The sequence below is a fragment of the Drosophila sechellia genome, chromosome 3L (assembly GCF_004382195.2).
Source record: "Drosophila sechellia strain sech25 chromosome 3L, ASM438219v1, whole genome shotgun sequence".
Classification (NCBI taxonomy): Eukaryota; Metazoa; Arthropoda; class Insecta; order Diptera; family Drosophilidae; genus Drosophila; species Drosophila sechellia.
In genome coordinates this window covers 1,242,463-1,269,234 of record NC_045951.1, presented here as the reverse complement: position 1 = coordinate 1,269,234, position 26,772 = coordinate 1,242,463, and the positions used below count along the sequence as shown (strand labels likewise).

Here is a 26,772-nt window from a genome sequence, read left to right as displayed (position 1 = left end):
GCGCTATCAGTTGCAGACTAACCAAATGCACTTCCAACTGGTCAACACTCCAAATATTTAAAGCGCAAAGCGATAAGATCCGACTAATCTGACCAGCGATTAGCAGGCAAGAAAACGTATTACCTTGCCTCTAAAGTACTTGATTTATGTACAGGGCTTCCATTAGCCAAAATAATGGTTTTATTTTAGTTTATAAACTTTATTCAATGGAAAATAATCAATTAGTCTAGACATGAACTACGATACTAAGTCTTACTGGCTAGATACCCGGTTGAAGCTGCCACCGTAACTAACCTAGTCTGGGCTGCAGTTATCTCGAGATGTTGCATAAGAAACGTGTTTATAATGCATTAAGTGTCCATTAAGTGTTCTATAAATACGGTGATCTGATGGGCTGTTGTAACCTAGGAGTGGGTTGCTATTGCACAGGAGCTGGAGAGTCTCTGGAATCTCTAACAGTATCTAGTGGAGTATCGCTTAGTAGAGGCCGGATGGCAGATCCGTGACCTTTGACATGGACCCCTGGGTGTGGGATCGAGTGCGGAGGGTTGGACCCTGCATCTGCCCACCGCTGGAATTGGCGAAGCCAGAGTGATCGTGCATCCTCATCGCCAGGTTACTGGTGAAGTATATCTGCTGATTGCTGCGTGACTTCTCCCTTCCGATGGCTGCTTCGTTGAGGGCTTCTGGATGCGCTGAGGCGAAGGCCGCCTCCAGACGCTCCACGTTCTTGGTGACTCTTCTGGCCTGCAGAGCAGCCGAGATGTCTGGCTTTGGATACTTCTGAGGTGTGTTCATGCCGGTCATGAAGAAGACCCCGTTAAATTGCTGGGCTGGCGGAGTCGGAGGCGGTGGTGCAGGGGCTTTGACCTTCACCGGGTGATGGGGAATCGGCACGGGCGCCGCATCCTGGACACTTTTCCGCAGGGCCTGCATTGTGGGATCGTGTTCGTCATGCCGCGCATTCATGATCACGTCCAGCAACTCCCGATTTGTGCTCGCATTGTACGCCGTGGCCGTGGCATTCGCCTCTGGCATGTCCGGCGTGGGTGATTCCATTTGATAGGCGGCCGGCTGATCCGTCTCTGGAGCATCGTAGTCCACTTCATCGAAAAAGCTCTGCATGGCCGCTAGTCGGTCAGCGGCGTCGGGATCTGCTGGTTGGTGTAGAACCATTCCATAGTCCGATCCCTCCTGATCGGAGCAATCGGTGCGGGGCACCAGATGTGCCAAGGACCGAGATTTTCTGGGAGGCTGTGGTACTATGTTAACCGGCACAATGTCCTTCTCGACCGGACGATGGTGCCGCATCTTTGGCCGGGTTACACTGCTCGTCTGGCTGCTGATCTGCTTTTCGGCCTCACTTACAATGTTGTCCAGCTCCTCAATGACATCCTCAATGGTTGCGGCATCGTCCTCATCCTCCTCGACAACCTTTCGCGATGGCTTCGCCTTGGAGGGAAGGACCAGAATGGGCACTGGACTCAGGGATGCACCCGTCTCCGAACTGCTGATGCCCTCGTCCTCGTGTTCCGAACTGTTCTGCTTGTTTTTCTTGGGTGGTGGTACCTGACGAGGAAGGGCCACTGGCTGATGGGAGGACTCTACGGGCTTGAACTTAGACTGCTGTTGCGTGCCCTGCAGCCGGAAGATCTCACGTTGCAATTCGGCACATCGCTCTTGGAGTCGGCGCTCCATGGACGTCAGCACGGCCTTCTCCTCGTGCAGAATCTGAACCCTTCGCTCCAGAATCACCATTTGGCTGCGCACCCGCTCCGCATCCCTTGCCCGGGTTATCATCTGGTCCACGTCGATATGGAGTTCGTTGAAGCGCTTCACCTCGATCTTCAAAGCATCCAACCAGGGCGAAGAGGAGGAGATGGTACGAGCCAAGGTGCTGGCATCTAATCCCGCCTGGAAGAGCTCAGCCTGGATGTACAGACGCTGTTGAATGCTTACGGCGCTCTCAATGAACGTGTTGAGAAATCTAGGGAAGATTAAAAAAGTTCAGTAATCTCTTAAACTGATAACCAAATGATTCCCTTACTTAACACCCGCGCACTGCAGTTCGCCCGAACCACCGCCGCTGTTCAGGATGCCGACCAGCAAACGGAAGCGAACTGGCTCACTGCATCTTAATCGCAAAGTGGACATGGCATCCGATACCGCTGTGTGTCCTGCCGAGGCTATCTTCTGACCACCACTGCCGCTTCCGAAGGGCTGGCGATCGCAGGCGGAGGCAAGCAACTGGAGCGCCAGTATTCGAGCTCGGATGCCCTGACCCGTGGCCGAGGAAGCCAGTGGCATGAGACCCACGGGTGTGTTTCCCAAACGGGCTATGGCATCCAGAGATCGCGAACAACAGATGCTCAGACATTGCCTGGATGGGATTAAAAGATTAGACACTTTTGCCAGAGCACTTTGAGAGTTGGAAACTCACAGGCAAGACAGTTCGTCCAGCAAAGCACGGCGCTGATAGCTTTGGGGATTCCTGGTCATGGCCAAGGAACTGGAGGCTCCTGGCATTGGAGCAGGCGCATTGCTGGCCTGGGCCATTTGAATGGCGCGCAGGACTTCCAGCAAGTGGCTTATTCCATCCGCAGGAGTGCCCACAAACTCCTGAACAAAGCTGGAAGGGAAATCGTAAGCAAAAGATCGCTGAAAGGTTTAAATTGATCTTACCTGGGAAAGGACACCCGCAGATCAGCTCGCAACTTGGTCAACAAATCTGTAATGGAGCCAAACTGACGCAGGGACATCTCTCTATCGTTCTCTGGTGGAGCAGGAATAGGAGATCTGTTGGAAATGAAAATGAATGAAATATGTCAGGAACATGCGCTTCAGTCCTTACTTGTACTCCGAGTGCTTGGCTGGCAGAGTGGCCGATCTGGAGGCCTCTTCTTTTGGACTCGGACCCGTGCAGACATCATATATGGATAGCTTTTTGGCCGATCCGCTGGCCTTGATGAACTTCCTCAGCGAATGCACGTAGTCCTCGGGATTGTAGACAGGCGGACGCTGGTTTTCCTGTGTGTAGAGAACATGTGTGGTGACCACTTGGATATGCTGTGGGTAAGCTACCCCCACTCACCTTGCTGTAAACTGGGGCCTGAGGCCAACTCTGTTCGGAGCCGCCGATCTTGTAGGAGGCCAGGGATCCATTCAGGCTGCTGGCTCCGCACTTGTTGGTGCCCGAGCTGTTGGATCCGCCTGCTTTCTGCGGGGGCACCGGACCACTTTGACCCTGGCCGGCCATCTCGCACACACTGGGAGCCATCTCGAGGTGGAGCTGTCCCGCCTGTCCCGGGTGACGGGGTTGCGGATGGTGTCGCTGCAGTGTCGAGCTGTCGCTGCGTTAATTGGAAGGGGAAAACCAATCGGGTGGAGTCAATTAATGTACGTGCTTGACATGGGAGAACTTGAATTTGCATATTTAAAAAGTGGTTGTGAGGTTGGGAGTTGGTAGCCGCAGTCGCAGTTGGAGTTGGAGTCGATGGAGATGGAGCTTGGGTCGCCACCACGTAACGCACCGGAAAAACAAGCCGTTAAGTTTATTGAACATTTTGAGCCGAGGCTTATCTGCATGCAGTTGGACTTGGGGCTGAGGTGGTACTGTGGTTTCGTGCTGTCTGGACAGGTGCCTTCGCAGATATCCGCTGTCAACGACACCCAGATCGACACCCAGTCTCGCAAGTGGGCTGCGGGCCTGTTTCCTAGCCACTAAGCGATCCGACCGACTCGAATTTTGATCTGTGACAGTCGCTGATTTGTTTTCGATTTCTGCCTTCGATGCGTGGACAAAATAATGTTAAAATTAGCATTTAAATATGCTAGAAATAAAGACACTTTCACTAGCCAGCTAAAACAGATGCGACCATCTTGGCTTGCAGTTCCCTCTCTCGAGGCCCGGGTACCGTTAAACCACAATGAGGGGTTAACGGTTCACATGTGGCTATGCAAATCGCATATGCCATTGTGTTCGGGTGGTTATGACGTGCCACTCAGGTGGGTTACCTCAGCCGGTATCAATCAGCCCATCAGTCACGTACCGCCGATGCCCAGTTATGCCGGGGAGTGGGTCCAATATGATTCTTTCGTCAGGTGCGCCTGTGCCCCTCACGCAGCCCCTCAATGCAGCTCCCAATCGGAGGCTACAGAAGCGACTGATTGACTGGGGCATCTAGCCGTGTGGATGAGGTTCCCACAGCAGCTCAGACAAAAACACTTCGATCAATGTCAGCAGCCACTGGCCGTAGACAGGAGAAACTCAAAACTGAACGGGAGCTGCAAACCGTGTTGAAAGATCACTCAAAACAGAAACCAGGAGGCGGGGCTCGGGCTCTGAAATCAGCATAAATCAATTTGTGAGACAGAAATTGAAAACTGCTCCACAAAACTGGAATTGATAAGCCGTGAAATGGCGCCCCGGGCTAATGGCTTCGGAGGAGAGTGCTCTCCATTAGCCGCAATAGATGTCCAACCGATTGTGTTTGGTCCCGCGATGGTCCCGAGTAACCTTGTTTGAAGAACTCGGGCAGGGTCATGGATTGAGAGTATATCATTGGACACTAAAGATATGATTGCTTTGCTTTGCGACTGTTTAAAAAGGGTTTAAATGTCTTGAAAGTGGGTTTCCGGTCGGTTCATAGACTCATAGATCATAGATCTCACGGGCCAGGGAGCACCGATCGAGGGTGCGACCTGCCAGGGCAGAAGCGGCAATGGCCAGAAGCACCAGAGCAAAGAAAGCCTTCATGTTGATTTGTTTAAACAAAACTGTTTGGCTTGCTAGGCCTTCTGACTTGGCTATTTATGCAAAACCGAACACCCACTTATCGCCGCTTATCAGCCGTTTAGCTTGAAACACTTAAAGATAGCAATATAATTAAGGTGGCTGATTTAAATATTTCATTGAGGAACAAAACAACTTTATCAGCTGAACGGGTACATCGCTGGGCTCCATCTCAAAGAATACAAAAGAACCCTGCTGCAGGTGCTGCTGCTGCATAGTTTTAGGCTCCCCAGGCCAAATGGGGTTCACAGAGCTCTGGACTGATTAGGCACTATCAAGTGCAGACTGAATGCCAGGTGCTCACCTCGTTTCGTCATCGTTTGGATTGTGTCTGAAGTTCATTGAATGTAGGAGAAAGGTAGAGGCCTCGACGCGCCTTCAAACTGATTAGCATAATTGCTGTTATATCAACAATGACGCTGAATTGGCTGGCTGAATTGGCTTAGAAGGGGCTGGCCCATTGAGCTGCCAAGAGCCCATTGAGTTCGAGTAGCCGAAAAAGTTAGGCTCCGGGGCCGCCCAAGTGGTAATCCAGATGATTAATCACACTTTCGGCCGGCCATAAAACCAGACCACGACCGGGGGCTAATAGCTGCAGTCAAGTGGAGCTGTTTCGCCATGAAACCACTGCGAAGTCGGACATTAAACTTGGGCCGTGCAACAAACGGGATGGGAATTCGTCTGGGCCAGAGAAAGAGCTACTGCCACAGCCACAACCGTAGTCATGCAGCGCAGTTTGCACTGTTCGAATAGCTCGAATGCCGCACAATGAATAACGTTGAATAATTAGCCCCCACATGCAACCCCACCCGAGTTGCGTGAGCAGGGACCCACCGCGGAATGGCCAAGACAATGCAATGCCTACTGTATTAGAGATAAATATTCCGAATAGCTGATGGAAGACAGACCTCAGCCGACTTCAACCGAATGGATTGAATCTTACGCACAAAGCTGAGATACACTTCACTTCGACGTATTCATTGCGTAGATTGTCCGCTCGAGAGTGAAGGAACCACCATATCTGGTGGCTAAACACTTCCGTATTTTTGGGGGTACTCAAAGTGACGTACTCGATTTGAAGCGTAGTAGGAGTGATTTCTAGTTGCTAATATGGTAAACAAATGATAGGCTAACCTACAGATAAGAACTTAAGAACCATATGAATTGGTAGTTGGTGGAACATTGAATTCAACGAAAGAGTGAATTCAACTACCGACATTGTATGGCAAAGCCACCTTATTTGCACCCTAATGATGGGTAAACAGTACTGATTGCTGATTCTACCATGTTGACTCAACTGCGACCACTTGAATGCTCTTCGTGGCTATAAATATTTCGCGACTGCTCATCGAATTATCAGTGAATTCAGTAAGATGAAAGCTTTCCTTGTGATTTGCGCCCTGGCTCTGGCAGCAGTCGCCACCCAGGCCCGAACGATGGATAGGTGTTCCCTGGCCAGGGAGATGTCCAAACTGGGAGTTCCCCGGGACCAGCTGGCCAAGTGGACCTGCATCGCCCAGCACGAGAGTTCCTTCCGCACCGGCGTCGTTGGGCCGGCCAACTCCAATGGATCCAACGATTACGGCATCTTCCAGATCAACAACAAGTACTGGTGCAAGCCGGCCGACGCCCGCTTCTCCTACAACGAGTGCGGATTGAGCTGCAACGCCCTCCTGACCGACGACATCACCAACTCCGTGAGGTGCGCCCAGAAGATCCAGCGCCAGCAGGGATGGACGGCTTGGTCCACCTGGAAGTACTGCAGCGGATCCCTGCCCTCGATAAACAGTTGCTTCTAGTCCCCCCCCCCCCCCCCCACACTCATACTAAATGAAAGTTGTTCCCAAGGGAAGATGAGAAGAAGAGTGGATTGAAATACAAAAATGTATCTTCGAGATATTTTTGCCAAAGTATCTGTGAGCTGAAGACATCTTAATCGGATAAAGTCGAACAATTGCCAGTTAGTGTTATAAGTCATATAACTCCTCGTTGACTTTTTCGATGTTCATGCACTTTAAGACTCATATTTCTCGAGTGTAATTGGCTCGTGATCTTTCAGCAATTGCAAAACTGTCTCCGATGGAAATGGAAATAGGAGAGCCTTTTTGGCTCAACGAGCGGCGAAAAGTGAAATTTTATATAATGGCCCACACATAACAGAGTCATTATGACAGTTGGCCCGGCCAAAGCGACTGAGATCTATTAGACACTACGGCCGCAAAGCGGAGCGTCAGTCTTGGCCAGTAGATGGCAAATGGCTGGTAAACAAGTTAATTTAATTTCCAGGCATAAAACAAATTACGTATGAAAAGTCGCCGTTATCGCGGCGTTTATCTATCATGCCCGCTGCGATGAAAACTCATAGTCGCTCTGGCGGCGAGTGCCAACGGACTTTGGCTTGGATCGAAACAATTTCGATTCAATTGCATCTATGGCAGAGCGGGGACGTGGACACGATGTAGGTCTATGGGATTGCCATTTGCGGCTAATCGCCGGAGATCAACTTTGCCATTTGGGGCTCGCTTAGGCCTGGCCAGATGGCAAAAAATGGCAAAAGATGGCAAAAGGCAAAGACAAGTTGGAGCCAAAGCCCAGAGCCTAATGTGTTAATTTGTAGCGCTATTCTCAAGGGTGTCGGTTGGACGACATTCCGCGGATTGGACACAGCACATTGGATACCCAGCTTTCGGCCTTTCGGCCTTCACCGCCACTCAGCCTTTCAGCCTCGGACTTTCCCAATCAAGGCGGGTTCTCTGCCAAACACCATTTCGTCGGACAGCTCATGAGGCTAAGAAGATTCCGTGGAAATGGGAAAGTTTCTCTTCTCGCGCTGAGCCGACACCTCGCCAAATTGTTACACAAGCCTTGGCAAAACACATGGCAGACATGTGGCCAAGATCTGGAACCCAGTCTTTGGGATCGGATGTGGGCTTGCGTTGTCTTGTTGTGTGGCACTCGGGCGCTGACGATGATGCCAGAGATTAAGTCACCGCTGACAGCTCGAGAGGCGAAGTTCTCATGGCAGTTCCATTTCTGCTCGCCATTTGCATTTCGGTGCTGTGCCATTTGTCGCTGGCTGAAATTTACCCACACTCACCGAGAGATAAAACCATTAGGAGAATTTAGCAACCGACAGGCAGTCCCGGAGAAATGTGGCCACTTTTCAGCTGTCAGAGATCTCTCCACGGAGATTCCTACCAGATTTCCCAGACCCGTCAGCTCCCTGAGCTACGATTCGAGATACCATCGCCCATCGCCGACTTTTGTCATCTTTTTGATGGTACACTCCGAGAAAAATATAGGAAAATATTAGAATACTTGAAAGTCCTTTCTGATAAATTTACATTTTTATCCGGCCTGAGCTAAAGTACCTGTGTTCCATCTTCGCTCTTCTTTTTATTCAACTACTCAATAATTTTAGTTTCAATTTGATATAAGTCCGATTTTGTTTTCAGTGTACTGTCATGCCTGACGGCTTCGCGCTTGACTCTAAATTAAAATGGTTTTCTTCGGTGGGTTTGTTTTTGGGAAAAGATTTTCCGAGGCTCATTACAGTTTTCACTGAGATTCGTTGGCCGCCAGGGGTTATGTATCAGCAGGCCCCAGCTGTCAAATAATATAATTAGGGTTTATGTTTCGTTGAAACTATATCGCAGTTCGTGGAGCTCGCCTTTTGACACAGTTGCGTTTTGAGGCTTTTGGGGGGAAATGTTTATAATTTGTGCGCCGAGCTTGTGGCTGGTAATTGATGCCGAAAGTGGCTCAAACCTGGGACCGGGCCAAGTAGTGTCACTAGCGTCTAGCGTCGCAGTTGGCCTGCCATTGACAATGGAGCCCGAAGATCATGTTAACTTAACCGGGCGGAAAACAGTAATGCGATCATTCCGGGATTGAGCAAGTTCAGCCAGGGCCTGCGCATCCGCAGCAGACTCACCTCGTCCACGACGATCTCTCTCGTCACATGCCTGGTAACCAGATCCCGGCTTTCTCGACAGTCAGAACCAAGATACTAGGATCACTCAAGCGATCTCCGGCAGTCCGTCCACACACTGTTGACTCCGCTAAGTGGAAAATTCAACTGCGACTACGTCGATGAGACTTTGGCTTCAGCTTCTTTCGGCCATATTCGATTCAGAGCCTCGAGGAACTCGTGCGCTGATAAAGGTGAACCCCCGACGGTTTTCAGAGATATCCGCTATCGGACCTCGCGATTTGCACCATTTGTGGCATCGGTTCCATGTCCATATGCCAAGTGGAAAATTGTCTGGAGATATGTCGGCTGGAGGGGCAGCATTGATAATTTAATTACGCACCTTGTCGAAGTGCAAATCACATGAATTGCTAAATTCTACGGGCTTTCGAGAGTCCATTTCAAGATTTTGGCTCTTCACTATCTCATCTCAGATATGTAAGGGGATTTTTACGGCCCTTTGCATTAACTTGATGTTATATAGGTCCTGTATCTCCTTGTGAATTGAATGCATACTAATTACGTCCCACAACAGCAGCTCACACTTCCTTAAGATATTCGTTAAATTCTGACAGCTTTAGTTCTCCAGTAACCCGTTTCCCAAGCAACCCTCCTCCAGATTCCTTCTGTCTGTCATCTACGCTCCCCAGACCAATTAGATGGGCCACAAACCAAGTGTAAACCCCCTCCTCCTGCCATTGCGGTGAGTCGTTTCCAACGTCGTGTGGTTATCTGTGGACCATCATAACTTAACGCTAGAGTGACTTCCAGCAATTGTTTTAGCCTGACCCACGCAATGTCGCTCAAGAGGGCGGCGAACCTCAACCTCGGGGCAATTACCTATTACTTATGCACTTCCAGGCCGACTTGTTCTAATGTGCTCAGATTATAGGAAACACTCTTTACCAGGGGCCTTCTGGTGGGTACTGCTTCCCTTCCCCTTCTCCATACCCATACCCATTCCTTTCCTATCCAGCTATCCACCAGAGGAAACCAGGAATGGCATGAGTATAATTTTCCGGTCTTTGGTTTCCTGCTTTGTTTCAGCCTGTTCCCCAGGTGATCAATCCCACAACCCCGCCCGCCAGAGGGTCTTTGTCAGTGCGTTTCCACTCTACCACTTCCTTTGGCCGATCTCTGGGTGCCCGTTCCCGTTCCCGTTCTAAGAAGCTGGGATGTGGTGCCCAGCTGAAGTACGTTTATCACCAGAGTGAGAGACATGGCTACTTGTATAATTTATTGCCCACTGTGCTGGGCCACATTAAGAATTCATTGACCGGTTCAACCCAAAGTCATCGGCCTGTGGAAAGGCGAATGGAAGCGAAGGGAAGCTGGTGCCCTTTCTTCGATTTTCTCCCATTTAGAAAGCGTGTGGAGAAAGACCACAGCCAGAGAATCTCGCAGCCATTGGAAAAGTTTAGAACTGTTAGCTTATAAAGACGAAGAAATATCTGAAAATGTAATGATCTAATATATCACCACCCAGAGAGTAATGTGTTTGGTAATCTTAAGGAACATGTCGAGTCTCCAGATTAGATCGATTTTAGGAGAAGCCAAATTCCCATGTCTTCATATATCATTGTCTTTGGGAATGGAGATTCAAAAATCTAGAAAGCCAGAAGAAAGCGTTTAGTACTGATATATCTTTTAATATATACCATAATCAAACTTCTAAACAATTGACATCTAATTTATAATAATCGGGGATTTTTCTGCAGATCTTCTTCGCTGATATATTTATGGGTTATAATTGCTATATATGCTATCGAAGATTTAAAAAGGTTCTTCTTGTAACGAGAGTCATTAAGTATTTAATGGCTGGCTATTTCAATCCAACGGTCTCAGTTTCTATTTGTTTGTATCTGATTTGAAATGAAGATGAATTAAGGATGAATGGATATGTTTATCTTACTATTTTCACTTTCTCTCAGCTGAAAATCCGAATTACACCCCAAGGCACTGAGATTCCAATCGATAAATAATTGCAAAACGTGTGCACAATTTTTCTTCCGTGGACACCTCGAGCTATTAGTAATTTCTATAGATACAACATTATTGTTTTTGAAGCTTTGTAGTTGACTTCTGAAGTACAAAAGACGGAAGTTTGGCTTTGGCACTCCTTACAATTAAATTTCAAAGTGTCATAGTCGCGTTCTGGACTCAAGAGACACCAGTTTTTCTGGTTTTGGACGTACATAGTTGAGAAGACAAGTCCAAGCTCAATGGAATTATAATGAATATGCTTAGGTGAGGTTATTTTTGACTTTGACCCGCTGACAGTCGGCGCTTCGAGTTTACTTTCTTTTGGAAAAGAGTTGCGAACAGCAACTAGCTAATTTTATGGACAACCGATGCTTTTATCTTTGTTTGTTTTAAAAATGTTTATTTTTGTCGCATATATTAATGCCTTTTTTGCCGAAGAGACGCTTTCAAGTTGATTAGCGAATTCCAATAAAATTCTATTCACAAACTTAGAAAGTGATCTGCTCTTGCAAAATTTGTCACACATTCATCAATAGTTAAGTTCATTTCTGTGTATCTTTTGGTGTAAAGGAACACATGGTGAAATTGAAATACTTTCTGTATTTTGTATTTATTCAGAGTGGAAATCGGTTTAGAAGCAGTCATCGATGGACGGCAACCATCCGCTGCAGTAGTGCCAGGTGGACCAGGCGGACCATCCCTGCTGGCTGAGGACCTTCTGGGCGCAACGGACGGAGTGGGTGATATCGTCGGTCAGGAGGGCGTTGCAGCTCAGGCCACATTCGTTGTAGGAGAAGCGACCGCTGGGAGGAGCGCACCAGTAGTAGTTGTTGATCTGGAAGATTCCGTAGTCGTTGGAGCCGTTGTAGTTCTCGGGACCCACCACTCCGGTGCGGTAGGAAGATTCGTGCTCGGCAATACAGGCCCAACGAGCCAATTGGTCACGAGGAACGCCCAGGTTGGACATCTCGCGGGCCAGGGAGCAACGGTCCATGGTGCGACCAAGAGCAGGAGCGGCCAGAGCCAGGGCAACCAGAACGATGAAGGCCTTCATTTTGACTTGAATACCACAGTAAACTGATGAAGAGGTCCTCGCAATGGGCCCTTATATACCCTGAATCAGCACCTTATTAGGGAGAACGTATAAGTACTCAACCGTGATAAGGTGGTCACCATATTGCGGCTGTCAATCGCCCCTTCATTAGCCATGAAAATTCAGCCATAAGGTCCTAGGGGTAGCGATTGGTTCCAAATCAGATACGTTACGTAGCCTTATCAGCGAAGTTTGTTTACAGATTTCTTTAACGTTGGCCATTTTTAGTTCGAGTGACTGCGATTACTTTAATTGGGATGGAAAGCCGTTTTAAGAGGGGAAGAACAGCTATGGCGGCTTCTTGTACCATCTTTGAAGATTCTTGGCCATTATCCTAACAGTTCCCAAAAGTTCTCAAAGTTCGGCTGACAATTAGCGACAAAATTTATGGAAATGAGGTTTAATTGGCCTGGGTCGATTGTCAGATCCACAGGCACAAAGTTCCAAAGAGAACTCATGCATATGCAATGAGGTCTGGTCTGGTCGTCAGAAAATTCTTCTTGGTCAGAACTGTTAGCTGACATACTTCGGGGATAGAGAAGCCATTAGTTATACAGCGGCGATTCAATAAATCAGCAAAAAGTAAAAGTGATAAGCAGCATTCTCCGCCGACAAAAGAATCTACAACTCATCTCGCCGATGAGCGCTCCACTCGCTCACCAACCAGCATTCATTTATGAATTCATCTATAATTCATGGGACTCTAAGAAGGTCACGCTGGCAAGCTGGAGAGCTCCAACCACCTGAAACGACTTTGTCTTGGGGCCTCCCTTCCCCCCTAAAAATCTCGCAACTGGCACTTTTCGAATGCCTCCACAGAAGCCTTTTGTCATTTGTCTTTGCTGTTAGCCACACGCGAAAGGTTAACAACTTTCTTGGCATTGCACAAATCAGTGGAAATCTGGGCCCCAACCTGCCCCCACCAGAGGCGCCTGCTTTTAGGCCCACTGGTAACCCCCAGGAGTACCGCTAAGAGCCCCTCCCCGCGGACGCGAATGGGGTTAATGTAACAGCCCGCAGTTTGCATACTTGTGGTCGGGTCGTTAGTCAGAGTCTGACTCGAAGACAGACTCGGTACTTGAGTCCGACCAACTCCATCCACTCCATCCGCTCCATCCACCGAGAAAGCAATGTGCAGCCAGGCTGTTGTGACTGTTGATGATGTGTGGTAGCCTTGGGGTCTTTGAAGAGCCAGTGGCTCGGCGATTGAACGCACGCCCGTTACAAGAGATGAACCAGCCCGCACCAAATAGAGTTCTTTCAGCTCGCACTCTCCGTCCAGATACAGCTCACTCAGGTGCACCAAAGTGGAGCTTCTGCCCACCAACGACTCGTAATTGCCCACTCCAAAAGCTAGCGGAGATGCTAACAAGGTTAATGGCTCGAAGAGCCAACGTTTAAGCCAGAAAATTAATACCACTTGCTTTAAAGACCCAAGGGTCTTTCTGGCTGGGATGGGGCTAATCTACTTTTTAGCTACGTCTATGCTCGTGAATCTTTAGGGAGCGGCTCGCGACCATTTGATAGGTGCTGATAAGCGAATTAGATTGATGAGCTTGCGTCTGGCCATTTGCAATAGCCAGTTATTTACTGTCTCGTGTGCACTTGCAATAATAAAAGTAGCTAAAGACTTCGGGGCTCACTTGAGATAATAACATTGTGAAGATCTACCAGTTAAGATAATACCGCCCTATAAAAGCACGGCCCATGCTCCCTTCCGACATCAGTTTCAATTTGAATCATGAAGGCTTTCATCGTTCTGGTTGCCCTGGCCTGTGCCGCCCCAGCTTTCGCTCGCACCATGGACCGTTGCTCCCTGGCCCGCGAGATGTCCAACCTGGGCGTTCCCCGCGACCAGCTGAACAAGTGGGCCTGCATTGCCGAGCACGAGTCCTCCTACCGCACCGGAGTGGTGGGTCCCGAGAACTACAACGGCTCCAACGACTACGGAATCTTCCAGATCAACGACTACTACTGGTGCGCTCCTCCCAGCGGTCGCTTTTCCTACAACGAGTGCGGTCTCAGCTGCAACGCCCTCCTGACCGACGACATCACCCACTCCGTCCGTTGCGCCCAGAAGGTCCTCAGCCAGCAGGGATGGTCCGCCTGGTCCACCTGGCACTACTGCAGCGGATGGTTGCCGTCCATCGATGACTGCTTCTAAGCCGATATTGACCCCGAATAAAACGATTGCATAAAACTAAATCCTGTCTTAACATCTTGGGCATCTTAAACTTAAAGCCTCTTTTAATTCAGCCACATCTTTCTCTACAACTATTCCGAATAATATCATAGATTTCTGGAGTTGTATTTACTGCGTTCGGAATTCGCTTCGCCGATTTGCAACAAAGGCGAGTTAAAAGCTTAATTCCTTTGTTTTGACCAGCTTTCTCCTAATTTTGATATCTTCCAAGCCACAATTGTGCCCTAGGGCTGTAAGCTTCGAATTCGTTTGATAGTCGCCTATCGTGAGCTCGATTTCGAGGAGGCCCTAGGCTCAAAAATCAGTATAATCGTTATGACATTATTTTTTGTTCGCCGGACTTGAAGTTCTTTCGCATTGGAGACGGAAGTTTGCATTATGTGCTGGTGGTGTTTGCATATTTAAATTTGGAGTCATTGAGCTACCAGTTTGACTGGTTCGGGCCTTAAGTCGTAGCTGATTGGACTTATAATGAATTTGTCTGCGTTTGCATATTATTTGGCTTTGACCCGCTGTCATTTTTAGCTGTCTGTCAGGCGAAGCATTAAGTTTACTTTCTATTGGCGAAAATATATATATTTTGTGCTGGCTGTGCCAAGTTTCTAGCTTCCCACTGATATTTATGGCTTTATCACTCAGATAAACCAACTTAAATTAAGCATATTCTGTTCATCAGATTGGAAAGTGTTTCGAATAATCGCAGCAATTAAGTGAAGCCATAAAGGCCAGTAGACTATAAAAGTGAAACCCAATTTGGTTCACTTAAGAATGCATCAAGTGATCTAATTTTATTAGCCAAATCAAGATGTCGAGCATTTTACTCTAGGTTAATGCAGTTTTGACTACGAATATGGAATGGATTCAGAAACAGCAGATTTCATTTTATGCAATCGTTTTAATCGGGGTCAAAATCAGTTTAGAAGCAGTCATCGATGGACGGCAACCATCCGCTGCAGTAGTGCCAGGTGGACCAGGCGGACCATCCCTGCTGGCTGAGGACCTTCTGGGCGCAACGGACGGAGTGGGTGATGTCGTCGGTCAGGAGGGCGTTGCAGCTGAGACCGCACTCGTTGTAGGAAAAGCGACCGCTGGGAGGAGCGCACCAGTAGTAGTCGTTGATCTGGAAGATTCCGTAGTCGTTGGAGCCGTTGTAGTTCTCGGGACCCACCACTCCGGTGCGGTAGGAGGACTCGTGCTCGGCAATGCAGGCCCACTTGTTCAGCTGGTCGCGGGGAACGCCCAGGTTGGACATCTCGCGGGCCAGGGAGCAACGGTCCATGGTGCGAGCGAAAGCTGGGGCGGCACAGGCCAGGGCAACCAGAACGATGAAAGCCTTCATGATTCGAATTGAAACTGATGTGGGATTCCTGTGGACAGGGCGCTTTTATAGCCGGAAAATTATCTACCCGAAGTGTTATCTGTGGAGTATTTTCACAGTATTGATGGGTGCGGGTAATCTGGACGTGTCGCAAAGAATCGCTTGGTAATCGGACCATATTGATAATACCATTGATAATTCGAGTGGAGTATTCGATAATATGAATGAAGTCTTACGGAAATTAGACGGTGAACCCCCTCGCAGTTGTTTTGACGTCTTCCAAGTTTCAAGTCCACCTGCCCTGAATGGATGCAAATTGGTGGCAGCAGCTTTGGTGATACGGAGGACTGTTTGTCTGGCCAATTGCCCTTTTGATCTCAGATCTCAATTATGGCCCTTCAGCCTCTCGGCTCGGTGGCCCATTGGCTTCAATTAGTCTGGGTCTAACAAAGGCCCGAGGCTCAGGGCCCCTCCATGCCATTATTGCCCCAGTGCGGTTACCCAATACCAATCCCAGTGCCGAGCAAGCAATTGCTTCATTTGTCAGGGCCCGTCAAGGTGTCCAACATCTGGTGATGGACTGACTAATGTGGCTGTGATGCAGTTTTGAAAGAAGGAAGTCTAAGTCCATAAGGAGGTGGCAAAAAGAATGGCTTTGCCACCGCAAAATCGCGTGAAGAAAGAAATTTCTTTTTCGGGTACGGCTGAAAGTAAGTTGGCCACTCGCTGGGTTGCGTGTAGCCATTAGCCACCTACTCGTACTCCTCCCTTTGGACTCCAGACCGTGGCCAATGCATAAGCTGTTTAACAATTGTTAAATCAGACCGGAACAGATTTTTCTGTAGTGCGGCACACAGTCGCTTTTTCATTTTTCAGTTTGGGCCCGAGTATGACTGTTATTTATTTATTTACAATCTGGTTTCTTTTGTGGGCTCTTCTTTGTCTTCTCGCATCTGGACAAAGTGGCATTGTTACTCGGATTGGGGCTGCTCCGGAGACTTTGAAGTCTCGTGCCGCTGCCAATTCAATTTTCACTTCAATTTCCATGAGTACAGTTAAACGTAATTTGTTTTCATACTTTTATAACGCACACGCACCAGTCTTAACGACTTTTATGCCCCTCTTCTTTGGGTTCTTTTCTCGGAACGCTCGAGAGTTTCTATCCCAGTTGTTGTTGGTGTGGGCGTCACAGTTCAATGTCAGAACTGCCCACACGGGGATTTACATACACATCTAGATTTGGGCAGCAGTTAAAAGAAAGTCGGAGCCCATTAGCATGCGCATAAGGCAAAAAGAGCGGCAAGAGCAGATCCCATCTGGATCTTGACCAAGTGGGTTTTCCGAGCGAGTGGCTAACGAAAGCCTGACCCTCTGGCTTAGTTGGGTGAAAACTGGCTTACCTATTTCGCCTATCCCCTCTGGGCGCCTCTGTTCCTGCTCCGAAATCCAGGTACGAGTACAGCGAATTGACACGATTCCGAATTGGGCCACAGCAGAACGTTCTTAAATTCGATGGCTAGCATCCACTACCACTCCAGCCGCACTGCACTTTGCGTCGTCATCGGGCAGAGGCATAAATTGAGGAGATTAGCGCGGAGCAAGAACCACTCTTATTATTATGGTAGATGCTGCAATAGGCCAGTTGGGGCCAGTTCTAGCCGGGTCCAGTACTCGTTTTACCGTTAGCAGCAGAATGCACTCCACTCGCGATGCTGTTAGCCGAGAAGAGCCGCGCGGGGTGGGGGAAGACCGTTGGTTGGGCTGGGGACCGGGGCCAATAGCGCACTTTTCTATCCAATCAAACTCGTTTCTTCCGAGAATACACAATAGGAAAATTCATATCGCGTAATCGTCAGTGACACTCAACGTTCAGGAGCTATTGCAGATGGGAATGGAAGTTCACTACCGCTTGGGATCGCCAGGACACACTGTGGCTGCTCGTCGATCTGTCGATTGAACTTGGCTAGACCTCTGGAACATCTAGCTAAGCCATCGCTCGCCTAATTGCCAACCAAAGCCGAGATTCACGTACGCACTTGCGATCTACACGTCCGCCTCGAACAAAAGTCACGCACCAACTAATCCGAAGTTGAAACTTGGCCTGAACCCAAGACGGGCTTCAAGCCGAAGTGCTAGCCGAAGAAGAGATCGTACAGAGAGCGAGAGCGCGTGCTCCCTCGTCTGTTGTATAAGACCAACTTTATAAGACTTTCGAGCTGGCGAGCAACGGTAGCAACTGCACACCTCTGAATTAATAAAGACTGTCAGGCGCCCGAGGGAATCTTCGATTCTCAGAGCACGACCACAAACTGTGATTAGTTACAAGAATGTGGAAATGCCCCATGCCCCATTAGAAATGAGCCTCATTTCGCCAATTCGGAGTGGCTCTACCAAGGAATCGAAATCGCAGTTAAGAAGAGTGATTGAAAGCGTCCATCATAATGTTCCCGAGGCATATAACTTAAATATTTCTATAACTTAAAATCATCGAAATGTCAAGTCTTCGGGTTATGTGAAGTGGGGAAAAAGTAAAAGCACTCGTACTAGTATTAAGGGGAAATGAATTACCCAATTTGGACAAACTAGCCAAGTTAAGCTACTAACAGAACTATAATTCAAGGAGGAGATTTTGGTGTTATGCAATCATTTTATTCAAGGTCGAAATCGGCTTAGAAGCAGTCATCGATGGACGGCAACCATCCGCTGCAATAGTGCCAGGTGGACCAGGCAGTCCATCCCTGCTGGCTGAGGACCTTCTGGGCGCAACGGACGGAGTGGGTGATGTCGTCGGTCAGGAGGGCGTTGCAGCTCAGGCCACATTCGTTGTAGGAGAAGCGACCGCTGGGAGGAGCGCACCAGTAGTAGTCGTTGATCTGGAAAATTCCGTAGTCGTTGGAGCCGTTGTAGTTCTCGGGACCCACCACTCCGGTGCGGTAGGAGGACTCGTGCTCGGCAATGCAGGCCCACTTGTTCAGCTGGTCGCGGGGAACGCCCAGGTTGGACATCTCGCGGGCCAGGGAGCAACGGTCCATGGTGCGAGCGAAAGCTGGGGCGGCACAGGCCAGGGCAACCAGAACGATGAAAGCCTTCATGTTTGCAGTGTTCAGAAACTGATGTCCATGGAGGGAAGGCTTCGCGATTTTATAGCCGAGTCCTCCGCTGATAGGTTATCGCAATCACGCGTACTGATACGAACTCCATTTTGGGCGCACCGATTGATAATTTAAATTTAGCTAAGTTGCGAGAGGGTTCGAATGCCGGGTATTTTAAGCAAAAAGAATTGGTAAACAAATTGACAGATGCGTAATAAATACAAGGTTTCGCCGATACTCAAGTGCAATCACTATCAGTCTAGTTTTTTGTAGTGGGCACACCACTTATCACTATCACTTTCACTATATATCAAATTCAAGAACTATATTAAGGGGCACATAAGTATGAAAGAATTGCTGGAATGTCCATGAAATTAAATTCTCATTCCAATATTTCAAAATTTAGTGACAACGAAGAAGATGTCTCCAATTGGCTCATGCAAGACAAATAAACTTTCAGCCTGAATTCAAGCAACGTTTTTCTTTGAACTTGGTTGCTAACAATATCGTTCAGCCCGAAAGTATGCAATGCATCTCCCATCAACCTCTGACAAAAGCTGCCTGCGACGTGGCTAAGAGGTTTAGTCTGTGGTTGTGCTCACCTGTCAACCATCGACTTTCCCGCCTCGAACATGGAATCCAGGGAAAAGTCGTCGCCAATTGAACTGTAGACATTGGTCTGGGTCCCCGTGGTTTCCACATCGCAGTAGCTGCAGCTGCAGCACGAGTACTGGGAGCAGAACGATGAGGCGTCCAAGTCGGTGATGCCAATGGAGCATTCCTCATCCAGAACCCGCGGCTGGAGTTCAATATCCACGGGCGACTCTTTTTGGGGTGAATTTCCTCTAGCCGAACGACTGCTTGAAGAATTAACAATATAAATTCAGTTAGCAATTCTTGCATGCCAGTGTCATAGCACTCTGAGATCTTCTAATTGGAACAAATGAAGTCTTACCTCTTGGTGCGTGAGTCCATCGTGTCCATGACCACGTTCCAGGTGCGGTGAATCAAGTAGAGCAGAAAGAGCACCCTCGACGTCTCTCCATTGTGCGGCGTTGCGTTGTTGGATGCATTCTGGCCAGCTCCCAAGCAACTGCTCGAGCCCAGTCGCTCCTGGGTGCTGCACTTCTGGGGGCTCTGGTGGGGATCACTGTGGTGCGGATGGCGGGCGGGCAGGGTCTTCGATCGGTACTCGTTCTGCAGACAGTACTCCCTCTTGTGCTGCTGATATCGGCGGCGGGTATTGAACCTGGAGTTACCCTCGCCGGCGGCTCCCTCTCCGGCTCCATCCGCGCCTCTACTGGATGCAATGCGGTTGCCCATCTTACAATGTTGCGGATTGGCGGCTGTCAAACATTGCCTAATGTGACATGGACATGGACAACATATGTTAGTTGGAAGTCTGCCTGGATGCGAATACGAGTTCGAGTATCGGAGCTGACACAGTTCTCGCAACCAGTTTGCCACTGGCCGGCGAGGAAAAAAGTGAAGTGGCCATCGGAATTGGGTCACCAACGAGTTCTTTTGGGGTCGTCCCAGAACAAATGCCTGTAGATGGCTCTTCGGCTGGCTTTGCAATTATGATAAACTATACATCCTATCCAGTCATTGGCGAAATGATGGATTGCATGGACCAGTTTGGACATGATCCTGGACAACCAGAGTGCTCCTCTGCGAGGCGTGGATACTGTCATTTCGTGGCACATCTAATGGCACGCTATCTATCATTCGAAAGAATCCAGGCCAGCCAATCTGCACCTCATTAGCTGGCCATACATCAAATTGGCACCCTTGCTCGATTTGTTTGCCCATCACTTGCGGCTTGACCCGAGTAACACCCGAATTGAACTATATTCTGGCTATATGGAAACCACATACACACCACACACTCTTATCTGATGCGGCCCACTGACGTAGCAAACGTGACCGCTAAATGACAAAACTCGATCGCGGACCCAACCACGGGCACTATCAGTGGACACCAACCGAAAGAGGGCTGGACTTATCAGTGGGGTACAGTGAAAGGTGCTCTGCGTGGACCGCTCTACCCATTCCTACGACTTCCTACCACAAACAGATCTTCTTAATTGGCCATCAACCAATTCGTTTGAAAACATTTGGTTGGGCTTAATTTTTGGGCCAGTTGGGGACGACAACTTTCTTGGCGGTTTCTATAGACAGAGAATATGTAAATGAGAGCCATCAAATGGAGCAGCAACCAGTTATTTTAGGGTCCGAGCCCTATAGAACCTTTACGGGCAGCGAAAGTGACGACGAAGTGGAAAGTTTTCTGGCGTTCATGGAAAAGTTCGTGCCTCACATTGACTTAGGTCGTTAAACGGAGGCGCTACTGTAGCGAATTAGCCGCACCGTAAATACGCCTTCCTGACATGCGCATTAAGCGTGAGAGCTGATGGATCGCTCCACCTCCCCGCAGGAACCTTAGGAACTCGATCTCGACTCTAATTAAGCTAAATACGGCACAAGAGTTTATCTTATCGGCGGATGCACCCTGTACCGGCCGGCCGTACCAGCAATGTTAACTATAGGGCAAACCGGGCGCCGAGCACTCAACTTTAAAAAACGAGACCCCATCTGGTTTCAGCAGACAGTCGTGTTTGCAACGATCTAGCGAGCGGTAGGTAGCCTCTGCGCGGCTAGAATACTTGGGCTAGAGAAAGGAATCCAAACCTGAATCGGAACGAGGCCAGAACCGCAATAAGGAGCAAAGTAACTAGGACACACCTCCAGCCAAAATGAGCCAGAACCAACTCAGTACGGAGCAACTGCTCTTCGAGGAGAAGCCGCTGTACGTGCCCCCATTGTCGGAGCTACAGAACGGTGAGTCGAGTTGGATTTCCCAGCGATCCCACAGATAACAATACGTGCCATGTGCAAATGACCTTCAGCAGAACGGTGCCGAACTTTCCACAGCCGGTTTTTGGTGGGTTCTGCGCTCTGTGATTTTTGTTTTCTGCTTGCTGTTTTCATTGAGCAAATCCCAAACAGAAACAGAAACATATGATTGGCGGCGGAGCTTTTGCTCAGCTTTTGCCATATCTCGTCTAGATGGAGGTCGAGATAAAGCTCTAACGGTTACCCTCCCTCTCCCACAGTTATACAGGGTGCCCTGGCGGCCAACTTCGCCAATGTGGACGTTAGTGTGGGTCCTTGTCCGGATCTGAAGGCCAAGCAGTTCGGCCTGGTGGAGAGTGGACTGGGCGGCAAGCCCACGCTGCTGGAGGCGGGAGGCCCGCCCTTCCTGCTGCCCCTTGTGCAGCGAGATAAGCTGTACAACATCTCCGAGATCACGCGGAAGATCCAGGGCCCCGGCACGGTGTTCGCCGTTGGCGCCGGAGCGGGACCATGGCCCATCCGGGGATCCAACTGCGAGGGCATCTTCAACTTGTCCGTGAACGAGAAGGATGAGCTCACGAACGGCAGCTACACGGCCACTGTGAGGGGAGAGCAGGAGGAGTGCGTCCTGGAGAAGATACCCCACACAGAGCCCAGGTGCGCCCTGCTTCTCAACCTCTTCCTCAGCCAGGGCAAACCCGGCCAGGTACTGAGAATCACCGCCAAGCAGCGCACTGGCGAACAGAACTTCATCGAGTGCATCCGCAAAGGCCTGGAGAACCACTACGGCGACAAGGTGGTGGGTCTGGGAGGCATCTTCCTGATCAAGAAGGGCGCTGCCCACCAGCACGTGATGCGGGACTTCAGCAAGACGCCCATCCACAGCGACGAGGAGGTGAACGAGTGGCTCAAGTTCTACGAGATGCCAGCCCAGCTGAACGCCGTGGGCACGCTGGTGACCAAGGAGCACGACCTGGACCTTCGCCTGCAGCACTTCCACTCCTTCTCCTTCAGCAACTGGGGCGGCCACTACCACTACGACACCACGCCGGACATCGTGGAGTACGAGGCCTACCTGAACGTGGCCGAGCGGGTGGTGCGGGTGGACAAGCCCGTGGCCACTCACAAGGTGGGACGCGACTAGATCTTATCTGCCGTATCTAGTTGTAGCCGACTTTTCCATTGCCCTAACCCCCAATAAATAATAGTAAATAAACAAAACATAAGCTCGAAAACAGAAACGGTCTTTTTATCTCCGCAAGTCCCATTCGGGCATAGCAAATACTAAAATAGCTTATCAGCTGGCCAACCAAATTTACAAAATCTAAAATTACTTCAGCTACACTTCTATCTCTATGTTAGTACATTATTATTTTGGAAACAGGTCATTATAGAAACTCAAACCAGAAAACCACATACTTATATAAATTGAAAGCCCTGTATCAGTAGAACATTATCATGACAGGCGTTCGAATATCACACATTTTTATCAGACGATGGCGCTTCGGTCAGTCGCTAGCTTACCTCCAGCAAGGAAAGTCCCTGAACCCGTACCGAAATATTTGCAGAGATACCATGAACGGGAGTCACCTTCAAACGGATCAGCTGCTCTTCGAGGAGAGGGCACTCCATGGGCCGCCCCTCTCGGAACTGAAAAGAGGTGAGCACTCCCGCGTGGAATCGCTGATAAAAATAGTTCTCATCTAGCGGATACGTCAGATAAAGCTTTCCACCTGCTCTCCAGTCATACAGGGTGCTCTGGATGAGAACTTTCGGACCGTAGATGTCAGTGTGGTAGCTTGTCCGGATTTAAGGGACTCCCAGTTTGGCCTTGTGGAGAGTGGACTGAGAGGAAAGGCCACTCTTCTGGAAGCAGGAGGCCCACCCTACTTGCGGCCTTTGGTGCAGCGAGATAAGCTCTACAATCTGAAGGAGATCACACGGCGGGCCCAAGGAGCAGGAAAGATCTTTGCAGTTGGACCGGGAGCAGGTCCCTGGCCCATTCGCCACTCCAATTGCGAGGGCATCTTTAATTTCTCGCTAAGCGAAACGGATGAACTCACCCAAGGAAGCTACACGGCCACTGTGAGGGGAGCGAATGAGGACTGTGTTCTCGAAAGGATTCCCGAAACCGAATCCCGTGCTGCTCTGATCCTAAACCTCTTCCTTAGCGAGGGAAAACCTGGTGAAGTGCTCCGAATTTCCGCAAAACAGCGAACTGGAGGGGAAAACTTTGTGGAATGCATTCGCAAGGGTCTGGAACGGCACTACGGAGACCAGGTGGTGGGCTTGGGAGGAATCTTTGTGGTCAGGAGGGGCTGTGTCCACCAGCACGTAATGCGGGATTTCAGCAAGACGCCCATCCACACCCAGGAACAGATCCAAAACTGGTTGAAGTTTTACGAAATGCCCGCCCAGCTCAACGCAGTGGGCACCTTGGTGACCAAGGACATGGGAGTGGACCTCCGCCTGCAGCACTTCCACTCGTTTTCCTTTGCCAACTGGGGAGGCCACTACCACTACGACACCACGCCGGACACAGTGGAGTACGAGGCCTATCTGAACGTGGCCGAAAGAGTGATCCGGGTGGACAGACCCGTGACGACCGATCAGTTGGGCAGAGACTGATTCATCCATCTGCTCAGCGTTCCTGCCAAAAATAAACGTCTTCGAGAAAATGGTTTCGGTTTCTGTCTGCTCTTCTCAGATTACCAAAGTGCGGCTCATGGCTCGTTGGTGCCGAATCATTTGTGGAACAGGCCCCCGAGGGCATGGGGTTTATGTAATTGCCAAAAATTAGAGCCGCCGAGCCGCTTTCTTCGAGATGCAAATCGATGACTAAATGATCTGTATAGCCAGCTGGCCGGATAGCACCTGCGATGGGAGGCTGGGATGGGTGTTCTGGAGCTTCATGCTTGGCCTAATGAGAGCCGCGATACGGACGTCTAGCTAAGCAGGCCGTAAATAATGCCCCAAACATGCAGCAATCTGTGTTTTTCTCTTTGCACCGCTGGCCATTAATTATTTAATAACTTTGATCCATGCAGAGCACACAGCGAATGCATTGGCGAATTCAGCCAGCAAAACGATCCTATGGATTTCCCAACTGGCCGGGCGAGAGTGCTGAACCAAAACAACCCGTTTGTTGTGACAGTTACAAATCGCAGGGAAGGCATGATAGATGGACGCACAGAACTTGGACAGACAGACAGACTTACCCACTCACGCCGGGGGACTCTCCCTAAAAATCCTATTGTTCGTTCTTCCGCGGCTCTGCTTAACGGGTCTCCAATATTTGCATTTATTTATTCACTATTCCAGATTCTGATAACCTTTTTATGAAAGTAGCACCACTCTGGGCCGCGACGAGCTCACAAGCAAACACCGAACTTCCATCGATTCGATTTGATCCAATTTAATCTACCAAACAGCGCGGTGAAATGCAAATGCGATTTCTTCGTCCCACGAAAAAGAAAATCTCTTTTTGTTATTGTTACCGTTGTGGTTGTGGCATTGGTTGTTGTTGTAACCGTTTTTGTGGCTCGGGCATACTCGGTTTATTCATATTTTAAACACACCATTAGCACTTTTTATTAGCTGCCTCGCTTTGATTTACTCCACTCCACCGATCTTCACCTCGCCAGCTCGACGACTTCAGCTTCGCGTCTGGCTTTTGGCTATAGTTTCGGTTTTGGCCTGGCTTTAACTGGCTCTAAGCCGCGTCTGGTCGGCTGAAACGCGAGTTGCAGACTGAATGAAGTGCGCGATCAGATGGCTCGACTGCCGCTGCTGGTCGGAGTGGCTTTCCACATGGAGCTGCTGCTCTTCAGGCGCGTAGATAGCGAACTTGTTTGGGGGATTTCCACGAGCTGCGGTTCTATCCATTCATGCACTCCGAGAATCGGTAGCCCTTGGATAAGATGTCACTTTCCAAAAGCTTCTGATGTTCTGACAGTTTGCTCAAGGTAAATTAATAAAGGGAGTGACCTAGCTAACTTGAATTAAATAAGTATTAAAAAAAAAGGAATAATAGCATTCGTATTCAATAGTTAGTATGAATATAACATACTACATTAATAATTTAGAATATAGAGAATTAAAAAAAGGTACTAGAATAATCTTAATTTTTTTTATTACTGACTGATGTAGAGAGTTCTAAGAGCCAATCCCCTCTAGATATCGAATCGGTTTGACAAGTCTATTGCCGCCACTGGCAGCTCAGGAAAATCAGGTTGGCTTTTCGGCCGGTCTGTTTTACAAGCGTTTTTAAATTGAAATTGTCGTTTAATCTCTAATTGGCCACATTTGCGATAGAGTTAAGAGGCCGGGCACGTCGACAAGTGCATCAAGCGAGTGCCGCACGATTTTCCCAACCCCGAAACCAGTTCCCACACCGAACCCAGCCAAAGTCGCTGCCAAGGCTACTCCGGGTATCAATTTCCATTAAAAGCGACACGAATTAGTTAGTCTTAGTCGCTGCTCCTGTTGGAGCACTTTGCCCAAAGGCAGATCCGACCAGGCCCACCACCACAACCCGTTCACTGAACCACCTCCGAAGAAAGTGGCCCAAAGCTGGTGGCCGGCTTCGCGAAAATTGCATAATGATTGATGCCCCAAAGCTAACTGATGTATCGTCATTTTAATGGCTCGGCCATTTATTCTCCACTCCCTGGGCGTTTTCATTAATGTGCGATTGTTTCTTTTTCCGGCGTAGATCCGCATTGGTAAATGTGCGGTGAAACAAAACTAATGCGAACTCTGAATGGGAACTTCTGGGCCATCATTCAAAACAAGTCATCACAAGTTAATCTCAAAACTAAACTGCAATTGGCCATTGCCTTCATATAGCCGATTAGTATTATCTTGTCATGTAATTTTATGCAAATCACCAATTCATTTCCCGCGAGAGATAAACTGACATGTTTTATGTGTGAAGTAATTTACTTTAAAAACTATAAGCTGTCTTTTAGGCTGCTAAATATTATCTACCATCATTTCGAAATTCTATCAACTTGCTATAACTTGAGCTTAAGAGCATACTTTTGGGTGAGTTCGACAATACAATATTATAAAAATATAGCAACATTTTTCAAAGGGTTATATTCTCTTACTAATAAAACTCACCTCTCTTTCTTGAGCACCCAATAATCCAGTATAGTTTGATTTATAGGTTCTTTATATATTTCTTTTGTATACATATACAGTATATATTCGCCTGCATGTACACAACTTTAAAGGTTTACACATCTTAAACTGGGCTTTAATTGAGAATACTTCAAAACGTAGCAGCTGGTGTTCGATATCGTTGAGTCTCTGGTAACTGAAAGATTGACATAACTAAACTAAGGTGACACGAAGATCGCTACATTACTTTGGCCTCACTCTATTTTGTGCATTTCCAGGGTAAGGATGTGGTCACAGGAGGTCTAGATATCTATAACCAATCCAAATGACTTCCGATACAA

The 26,772-nt window shown here is 48.7% G+C and overlaps 8 protein-coding genes across 13 annotated transcripts; 4 read left to right on the top strand and 4 right to left on the bottom strand.

Moving 5' to 3' along the window:
- Positions 1-178: 178 nt before the first annotated feature.
- Positions 179-25,037, bottom strand: LOC6610273. Of its 6 annotated transcripts, none has more exons than XM_032720049.1 (9): positions 24,526-25,037; positions 19,407-19,811; positions 19,054-19,311; positions 3,092-3,350; positions 2,852-3,027; positions 2,683-2,796; positions 2,441-2,629; positions 2,048-2,380; positions 478-1,987 (listed from the first exon to the last, which is right to left on the bottom strand). In XM_032720049.1, the coding sequence occupies exons 2-9, from the start codon at positions 19,772-19,774 to the stop codon at positions 478-480; spliced, it is 3,207 nt and encodes a 1,068-aa protein (XP_032575940.1). In that variant the 5' UTR covers positions 19,775-19,811; positions 24,526-25,037. The 6 variants fall into 6 exon arrangements, with proteins under 6 accessions (XP_032575938.1, XP_032575939.1, XP_032575942.1 ...); XM_032720050.1 differs by having other exon boundaries at positions 24,886-25,037; XM_032720047.1 differs by lacking the exon at positions 24,526-25,037 and having other exon boundaries at positions 179-1,987.
- Positions 6,160-6,705, top strand: LOC116801300 (lysozyme P). Its single transcript, XM_032720055.1, has one exon. It carries the CDS (start codon positions 6,166-6,168, stop codon positions 6,589-6,591), a length of 426 nt encoding a protein of 141 aa, XP_032575946.1. The 5' UTR covers positions 6,160-6,165; the 3' UTR covers positions 6,592-6,705.
- LOC6610278 (lysozyme B) lies at positions 11,326-11,825 on the bottom strand. Its single transcript, XM_002034837.2, has one exon. The coding sequence runs from the start codon at positions 11,797-11,799 to the stop codon at positions 11,377-11,379; it is 423 nt and encodes a 140-aa protein (XP_002034873.2). The 5' UTR covers positions 11,800-11,825; the 3' UTR covers positions 11,326-11,376.
- On the top strand, positions 13,571-14,043 carry LOC6610276 (lysozyme A/C). Its single transcript, XM_002034835.2, has one exon. It carries the CDS (start codon positions 13,580-13,582, stop codon positions 14,000-14,002), a length of 423 nt encoding a protein of 140 aa, XP_002034871.1. The 5' UTR covers positions 13,571-13,579; the 3' UTR covers positions 14,003-14,043.
- LOC6610275 (lysozyme A/C) lies at positions 14,917-15,418 on the bottom strand. Its single transcript, XM_002034834.2, has one exon. The coding sequence runs from the start codon at positions 15,378-15,380 to the stop codon at positions 14,958-14,960; it is 423 nt and encodes a 140-aa protein (XP_002034870.1). The 5' UTR covers positions 15,381-15,418; the 3' UTR covers positions 14,917-14,957.
- Positions 17,987-18,477, bottom strand: LOC6610274 (lysozyme A/C). The gene has a single exon (XM_002034833.2). The coding sequence runs from the start codon at positions 18,449-18,451 to the stop codon at positions 18,029-18,031; it is 423 nt and encodes a 140-aa protein (XP_002034869.1). The 5' UTR covers positions 18,452-18,477; the 3' UTR covers positions 17,987-18,028.
- LOC6610272 (ester hydrolase C11orf54 homolog) lies at positions 21,054-22,548 on the top strand. The gene is made up of 2 exons (XM_002034831.2): positions 21,054-21,292; positions 21,568-22,548. The coding sequence occupies exons 1-2, from the start codon at positions 21,208-21,210 to the stop codon at positions 22,449-22,451; spliced, it is 969 nt and encodes a 322-aa protein (XP_002034867.1). The 5' UTR covers positions 21,054-21,207; the 3' UTR covers positions 22,452-22,548.
- Positions 22,816-23,979, top strand: LOC6610271 (ester hydrolase C11orf54 homolog). Its single transcript, XM_002034830.2, has 2 exons — positions 22,816-22,967; positions 23,052-23,979. The coding sequence occupies exons 1-2, from the start codon at positions 22,883-22,885 to the stop codon at positions 23,933-23,935; spliced, it is 969 nt and encodes a 322-aa protein (XP_002034866.1). The 5' UTR covers positions 22,816-22,882; the 3' UTR covers positions 23,936-23,979.
- Positions 25,038-26,772: the final 1,735 nt, after the last annotated feature.